The 8,300-nt window shown below is 52.3% G+C and overlaps 1 protein-coding gene across 1 annotated transcript; it reads left to right on the forward strand.

The window, feature by feature from the left end:
- The first annotated feature begins 11 nt into the window (after nucleotides 1-11).
- Nucleotides 12-5,519, forward strand: CDC20 (cell division cycle 20). The gene is made up of 11 exons (XM_054834410.1): nucleotides 12-78; nucleotides 416-618; nucleotides 1,201-1,346; nucleotides 2,079-2,175; nucleotides 2,659-2,787; nucleotides 3,127-3,323; nucleotides 3,678-3,772; nucleotides 4,125-4,356; nucleotides 4,463-4,588; nucleotides 4,763-4,880; nucleotides 5,196-5,519. The coding sequence occupies exons 1-11, from the start codon at nucleotides 32-34 to the stop codon at nucleotides 5,372-5,374; spliced, it is 1,569 nt and encodes a 522-aa protein (XP_054690385.1). The 5' UTR covers nucleotides 12-31; the 3' UTR covers nucleotides 5,375-5,519.
- Nucleotides 5,520-8,300: the final 2,781 nt, after the last annotated feature.

The following is an 8,300-nucleotide window of genomic DNA, read 5'->3' on the forward strand; positions in this document are numbered from 1 at the left end:
CCAATGGGAGGAGCGGCCGCGCGGGGTTTAAATGCTGCCACGGAGTAGGGCTGCGCGAGTTTCAACTGCAGGGTGGAGGTGAGGGGCGGTCGGTGGCAGGGGCTCTGAGGGAGGCCTGAGCGGCGGCGACCGGCTGGCGAGAGAGCCTGGTGGCTAAGGGGGTCTTGAGGCGCGGTCTTGGGCGGCGGCGAGGGGGAAGGAGGAGGAGGTAGTGGCGGTGGTCACTGTTGTGAAGCGGCCCCTGAGGAGAGGCCTGGGGCGGGGGGGTTGTTCTGTGGTGGAGAGGGCCCTGAGGGGAGGGCGTGCTGTAGTGGGGAGGGCCCTGAGGCGCAGCCGGAGGGGGAACGCGTCATGGGGGAGCTGCAGCCCGGCCGGCATCCCTGCTCGGGGCCCCGCTGACGCTGTCCGCCCGCAGCGCCATGGCGCAGTTCGTGTTTGAGGCGGACCTGCACGGGCTGCTGAAGCTGGACACGCCGATCCCTAACGCGCCGCCCGCGCGGTGGCAGCGCAAGGCCAAGGAGAGTGGCGCACCCGGGCCCAGCCCTGCCGCCGGCATGTCACCCATGAAGCCGGCCAATCGCTCCCACAGCTCCAGCAAGACGCCGTCCAGGACACCTGGTGAGCGGCGGCGACCAGCGGCATAGGTTGGGTGGGGGAGCGTCGCCTGGGCTGCTTGCCTGTAGCCGTGGGGCTCTGGGTTCCATGCCAGGCTGCCTTAGCCGGCATGCTGGTCAGGCAGGAGGAGGTGGGCTACACCGCCTGACTCCTGGGAGTCACCTGCCTTCTCCTCCCCAGCATGAGGTGGGCAGAGGTCTGCGTGCTGGGGCTGGGTGAACTGCTGATTCCCCAGTTGAGCCTTGCTGGCACAGCCGTGTGTTGGGGGACAGGTGGGGGTGGAACTGTCTGCTGACAGCTTCACATGCTGTAACAGTATTTTTGCATCCTCCCATTATCTGTGAACTCTGGAATTGTTGCACTAGACCCAAGGAGTTGTCTCCTGGCAGTCCTTAAGCAGAGCTTAGTGCAATTATACAGGGGGAGCAAAAATATGAGTTAGTTGTGACTGGATGGCATGAGCTATCTTGTCTGGAACTTGTCTGGTAGGTGTGATGTGGAAGAGTGCTGGGTTTGCTGTGTCTTGAAAGTTCTAATACAGGCTGTTCAATAGCTGTAAGACACTTTTTATGCATGTGAATGCAGGTAAATCTGGATCCAAAATCCAGAGCACTCCAACAAAGGCTGGGGGGGATCGCTACATTCCCAACCGGAGCACTATGCAGATGGAGGTGGCAAATTTCCTCCTAACCAAAGAGAATGACCCTGCTGAGGAGTCCCCTACCAAGAAGGTGAGCATGTTGCTAAGTTATGATTACTATAATGATCATTACCAAACACCTACTCCTTCCTGGTCTTTTACAGAGAAGCAAACTATGTCTATCAAGTGGACACATGGGGCTCACAGCCCCAGCTATCACTGCTTCCAGCTCTGGGCTTCAGGAGCCTGGAATGAGGTGGAAGCTGCAGAGCCTGCAGATGGCACACAGCTGCTCTGTAGGCCTGTTTACCTAGGCACAGGGAAGAGCATAGAGCCTTACACCTCTGCTTCTACTCACTCTAGCCTGTGCCACTCCTGGTAGCAAAACTCAGCTTTAGGCTAGTGAGGCTTTAAAATATAGCAGGCTACAGATGCACAAAGCTGTGAGCCTGTGCACATTGAAACTGCTGGTGGTAGCTATTCTAGGACAATGTCTACATGGGGAGCTATTCTGGAATGTGTATGCTGTGTTCAGAAATCTGTTTATAAAACATTTGGTCCCTTGTGGCTGTGGCTTTCCCCACTGGCAATGAGATGCTGAACTTGCCACTCTTCTGGATGAGAATGTGAGCAGGACAGTGTGCCAACATCTGAGGAAAAACTACTTAGACCTGCCTGCCTGTAGCTGACTCCCACAGCAAGCTGTACACCTGATTCTAGGAGAAGGGGGCTGAGGTATATGTTCTGCCAGCTGCAGTTTAAAGTGCAGCATGGGCTTTGCGTTTCAAATGCATATCTCACTGAGGGTTGTTTGTCTCTGTAGGAGCAACAGAAAGCCTGGGCAGTGAATCTGAATGGCTTTGATATAGAAGAGGCAAAGATACTCCGCCTCAGTGGAAAGCCACAGAATGCTCCAGAAGGTATGATACAGGGTCTGTGTGAGTTGACTCAGCTGGAGATCTGGGCAGAGGAACAGCAACACAGAGGCCCTCTGTGTGGGAGAGATCAACTGGCTTCTTCTCAGAGCTCCTCTGCTCACTGAAGTCTCCCTTCTTAGGGAGGTTGAGCTGTGTAACAGCTAAGTGAATTTATTTACAAAAGTTGAAATGACTTCCAGTTGCTTGCTTGTACTGCAGGTGGCAAACCTTCCTGAAGTCTGCAAAAGCTTCAAACTCTCTGCTGTGCATCTTGTAGCTTAGCTAACATCACTAAACATAATGGGATACAGAAAACCAAGTGCTTGTCAGTTAAACTCATTCCTATGAATTAATTGGCTCACCCTGGTTCAGCAGCTCATACTGTCAGTGACTTCATTTTCACTGGAAGTGATTTCTAGTTGGGTGAAGAGTGTCCAGCTGGGAGGAAACAGTAACTCAGGCTAACAAATCTGTTCCTCTGCACAGGCTATCAGAATAACCTGAAAGTGCTCTACAGTCAGAAAATGACACCTGGATCCAGCAGGAAGAATGGCAGATACATTCCCTCAATGCCAGACCGGATCCTGGATGCACCGGAAATCCGCAATGACTATTGTAAGTAGTGCTGGGCATGGAGATAACTCTGCACTGGAGTGCAGTTCCTAGGACAGTGTAACTGGGCTGTTTCACTATCTAACCCACCCAGGCTGGCACAGACCACTTCTGGAATGTCCCTGTGTAGCCTTACAGGAACAGTGGTCCAGAGTGCTGTGTAGGTGATCAGGGCTACCTGACCCCACTAGCTGGACAAGGTGACACCCAGAAGCCTGCCCCTTACCTGTGTGTGTATGCATGCACACCTGGTGCAGGTGGAAGATCTGGCATCAGTGCTGGTGAAGGGCAGGGCTCTCAAGGTAAGCACACTGTGACCTGCATTGCTCTTCCAAATTGTAGATTTGAATCTCATTGACTGGAGCTCTCAGAACTTCCTGGCAGTGGCTCTGGACAACTCTGTCTATCTATGGAATCACACCTCTGGGGAGATAATCCAGCTGCTGCAGATGGAGCATCCAGATGATTATGTTTCCTCTGTGTCATGGATCAAAGAAGGAAACTACCTTGCTGTTGGCACAAGTAATGCTGAGGTCCAGGTGAGTGCAGGAGTAAAACTTAGAGGTGTTGTCTAGGGATTGCTGGAGCTGTGGGGCCTTGGGACAAAGGCTTGGCTAGCACAAAAGGATGCAATGCACCCTGACTTGTCTTGATTGGTGTGGGTGGGAACATCCACAGTCAGTGACCAACTGCAGCATGCAAGGCAGAGTTTGGTTTTGGGGTTTTCTGACACCTGCAGTTACCTCCTGCTCTATAGGCATGAGATACAAATTGATCTCTGCTCCCTTACTGACAAAGCTGAATGCCAGAGCCTGTGTAGTGAGGTTCCTGGGGCAAAGCAACAGGGCTGGGTTTCCTCATCCTCTGGAGAACTTACTGCTCTGCCTCTCTAGCTATGGGACATACAGCAGCAGAAACGTCTCCGAAATATGACCAGCCATTCTTCCCGTGTGGGGTCCCTCAGCTGGAACAGCTACATCCTCTCCAGGTAAAGCAAAGTGGGTGGGGGTGGGTGAAGGGCAGTGTCCAGCTGTTGCAGATTCCTATACTAGGTCTGTGAGTGGTGCACATTACAGATGGCAGAAAGGAGTTTCTGTCCTGGCTTGGGATTCTTACTCAGCCTGTTCTGTTGGTACTGTGGGGAGAAGGCCTCTTTTCTCTCTTGACCTTTGTGCTGAAGTTGTGAAGAGCTGCTGTGGCTGCTTTGCTCGTGCCAAGAGGCTGGTGATGCTGGTAACACTGGTTGAAACCCAGTGACAGGTACAGCAGTCTTGCAACAGCACAAAAATGGATTTTGGTGAAAATGTGTCAGCCTGACCCTGTCAGCCTTCTCTCTGCAGTGGGGCACGGACTGGCCACATCCACCACCACGATGTCAGAGTGGCTGAGCATCATGTGGCCACACTTGCTGGCCACACACAGGAAGTGTGTGGACTCAAGTGGTCTCTAGATGGCCGCTACCTGGCCAGTGGTGGCAATGACAACCTGGTGAACATCTGGCCATGCACCCAGGGGGACAGTGGAGACTTTGCTCCTGTACAGACCTTCACTCAACACCAGGGTGCTGTCAAGGTGAGTCAGGGCTACTGTGGGCATGTCTGTGTATAAGGCAGACATGCAACACTGGCTGTGCACAGGTTGCCTCTTGCATGTCTTAATTTTAACCCTTTTCTCTCAGGCTGTGGCATGGTGTCCGTGGCAGTCAAATGTTCTAGCCACTGGAGGTGGGACTAGTGACAGACATATCCGCATCTGGAATGTGTGTTCTGGCACTTGCCTCAGTGCTGTTGATGCCCATTCCCAGGTGAGATCTGAACATCAGCTCAGAGATTAGACACCTTCTACCAGGACACCTATACAGAGATGCTGGCTCCTGAGGCCCAGAGGCACAGGAACAGAGAGGGGACCATGCTCATGTCTGGGTGGTGAGCATCAGCACAAACCAGCTTGTCTTACCTGTATTATTGCCTCTTCCCAGGTCTGTTCTATCCTATGGTCAACAAACTACAAAGAGTTCATTTCAGGCCATGGCTTTGCACAGAATCAGCTGGTCATATGGAAGTATCCAACGATGGCCAAGGTCACTGAGCTGCGAGGTAGGCTGGGCCCTCTCCCTGGGGAAGGGAGGGCTGCTAGAGGCTGAAGGCAGATGTAATCCTTGGTTTGAGTAGATTGGTGGTCTAGCCTGGAGCATCACTGATGCAGAATGGTATCCACGGGCATGCTGCTAGGGGGAGGTGCTGCTGAAGAAACACTATTGCTCCAAAAGCATGCCTGGGGTGTGAATTCATGCTGCTGCAGCATGGTGTAAGGACAGATCTGCAAGCTGATGGGGCATATGGGAGTAAATGTGATCATTGTGGTAGGACCAGCACATGTCCAGCCCTGACTGTACTCCTCTTCCTCCTCAGGTCACACTGCCAGGGTCTTAAACCTGACTATGAGCCCTGATGGTGCAACAGTGGCCTCAGCAGCTGCTGATGAAACACTGCGGCTCTGGCGCTGTTTTGAGATGGACCCCATAAAGAAGAAGGAGAAAGAGAAGGCAAACAGTGCCAAAAGCAGCATCATTCACCAGGGCATCCGATGAGTGTGCAGGGCTGTTGTGGGGAGGGGGGGGAATTTGGCTTATATACTGTACAGTATTTTAAATGTTAATAAATTGCTTCAATTTGACTTTTTTTAATTGAGTGTGACTGGAAAAAAAGGCCATGGCTCACAGAACCAAGCTGTTCTTCCCTGAAGTTTGAGATCTGGGCAAGTGATGGAGCTGTTGCTCTTTAGGACCAGGTTGCTGGTAGCCTGAGCCTCACACAGCCCTGAAGTCCTAGGAGAAGGATGCTGTGCATGTCCCAGCTAAGGCAGGTATGTCATCTGCTGCATCTTCATGCTGACCACAGATGCAGCAGTTCCACCACAGGGGGAAGTTGTAGCCTTGGTGACTTCCTAGCCCTCCTGTGAAAACTGACACTTTGCAGGGCTCCAGCCCTGCAGCAGGGTGAGGAGGAAATACCCCCTGACTTGCCTCAGCTTCTGCAGAGCAAGGAGGGCCCTGCTTTAGTGCCAGCTGTGGTGGGGAGGAGCAAGGCTTAACTGAAAGCCTAGTATGTCTGTGTCCCTGGCTTCTGCTGTGTCCTGCCTCTTGGCCAGGTGGGGCCTTGCTGTGCCTCCACAGGCAACTACCCACCAGCAGTGATCACCTGTGCCAGAGCAGTCTGGGGAACTTGTTCTCATGTCACCTGCACACAGCAGTTAGTCTTGTTCTGCTACATGCTGTCTGCTCTTATGGTGCTAGGGTAGAATAGCTACTTTTGCAGTGAGTTTAGGGCTGAATTTAGGAGCCAAATACTATTGGGAAAAAAAAAGGAAGTAGGGGCTAAAAATAAAGAGCAACAGTTATAATCACCCCAAAAGTGAGAAAGGGGCTGGCAAGGGTGTGAAGCCTGATCCAAAACAAAAGGTTAGTTTATGTTGCCACAGCCAGCTTGGATGTCACACAAGAGACTACCAAAGCACTGTCTAGCCAGTGTATTGCCTTTAGGGATATAGTTTTCCAGCAGCCCTGATCTGTCCTTTGCTCCTGTGGAGGGGAAGCAGGTTGCACACAGGTAATCAGCTGACATTTGGTAGAGCTTGACTCCCCAGCACTTGGAAAAATGCATTTTTTCCAGGCTTAGTTATGCTGGTGCAAGTTGCAGGGAGCATACTTGAGCCTTTACCTAAGCAAGAGCCAGTGCAGCCTCAGTGGCCATGCTGTTCTGTAGTGTCTGAGGTTGTGGGGCTGTACCAGCACTGCCAGGGACACCACACAGCTGATTAGTACCTTGGCCTGTACAAAGCAGCTTTCCCATCAGCCTGTGATACCTGAGCATGGATTATTAACTGTTTTCACCTTCCCCTCAGTGCAGTACCACGCTGTACCTGGTGCCAAGCTCCTGCTCTGCCTCCTGAGCTTTAAGCCAACTTGTGCTGGTGCTAAGGCCACCCACCATGCAGCCCAAACCACCAGAGCAGCCCCATACCTATTGCTGATTGGGGGGGCACACAGTCTCAAAAAAAAAAAATTGCAGCAGCTGAGCCCAGCACCTTCCCAGCAGCTGTTGGTACATCCCCATTTGACCACCTGGGGAAGAACAGCAGAAGTCCAAGGGAAGAAGAGGCAGTTTTCCTTCCTCTTTAGAAAGAAGCAGCTGGATCTAATGGGGAAGGAGGTGGGAACCCATATGGAAGGCTGACTCTTCTCCAGAGCTGTGCTTCTGGTGTAGGTACCTGCCCCACACACCTGCAGTTTGACACTGGAAGTTAGCACAGACTTGCCCTGTGGCTCCAGAGCAGATTAAGGTTTCCAGTGGTTCCTGACCCTGCAAGGAAGGCTTTATATGCCTGAAAGCTGCTGTAATTTCTTCACTCCCATGTAATAGCAGTTTATCTCTCTCTCAGCCAGCCTGTCTTGCCTCTCTCCTTAGCACATACCCACCACCCCCAGAACCTGTGTGTTACACACCCCTTGAAAATCCTCTCAGCATTACTAGAAGGTGATGGTATTACAGTGTCTTCCTTTAGCCCCATACTGGTCCTACAGCCCTGGAGCAAGGAAGGAGCCAGGCACTGATCCAGCAGGCCCAGGAAACACTGCCATATAAGGTGTGAATACAGTTTGGAGCAGCAGCCCAGACTGACCCTGACAGCATATAAATTACCAAGAGCCATGGCCAGCCCATGGAAAGATCACAGCTAACAGGAACAATTGGAGGAAGGGAAAGCAGAGCACACATAGGGAACAGCCTGTTTTAAAATGCCAAGCATAAGTAGTGTTACTATTTTGGGCAAAAGCAAAGACAGTCCTGTCTTTACCAAGAGCCAGCCTGGAGGGGGGGTGGGAGAAAGAAAGATGCTAGATGGGAAGAAGCTCCACCTCAGCTGGACTGTCACCTACAGCTCCTGAGACAGTGATTTCTGAGCACTGAACTAATGTTACACACCCCTTCAGCAGGGAACAGGAAGCAGCTCTTCTGCCAGTCCTTGCCCACAGAAAAGCAGCAATTCAGGTCACTTGAAAAGGTTTTCCTACATTTCAGAGCATGGCCTTGAGGTGTACAGCAGCTCAGGCAGGGTCAGCAGAGATTTTCCTCACACCAAGCCCTGCTCTACAGCTTTTGGCTGGACATCCACTAAAGCCTCCCACACCCCAGCCAAACCCACAGTGAAACTCATCTTCTGGAGGCCTGCTAATCTAATGCACTCATCCCAGCCACAAGCAGCCCAGCCAGCTACCCACCCCTCTTCCCAGGCTTGAGTGAGCACCTAGGCTGGCCAGTGCTGAAGGGAAGCTAGTGTCCCAGGTGGCAGGCACTATAGAGCCCAGCCAGGCAAGATGCACTTCTGTAGCAAGAGTGAGGCAGCAGCAACGTAAACCTCACTGACCAACCTGAGCTACATGCTGCAGGGGCAGTTTTGACTTCAGCACATGCTGAAAGCAGGCTACTGTTTCCCCATCATCTGGGTTTCCAGGGTCT

This window comes from Grus americana, chromosome 8, assembly GCF_028858705.1.
Source record: "Grus americana isolate bGruAme1 chromosome 8, bGruAme1.mat, whole genome shotgun sequence".
NCBI classification, from domain to species: Eukaryota; Metazoa; Chordata; class Aves; order Gruiformes; family Gruidae; genus Grus; species Grus americana.

What these genes read in the sequence shown, in the direction of transcription:
- CDC20 (XM_054834410.1), top strand. Translation starts at nt 32, where the DNA reads ATGCTGCCACGGAGTAGGGCTGCGCGAGTTTCAACTGCAGGGTGGAG. An exon ending in AGGAGTCCCCTACCAAGAAG is followed by an intron (nt 1,347 to 2,078) that starts GTGAGCATGTTG and finishes TTGTCTCTGTAG; the next exon opens with GAGCAACAGAAAGCCTGGGC. An exon ending in CAAGGTCACTGAGCTGCGAG is followed by an intron (nt 4,881 to 5,195) that starts GTAGGCTGGGCC and finishes CTTCCTCCTCAG; the next exon opens with GTCACACTGCCAGGGTCTTA.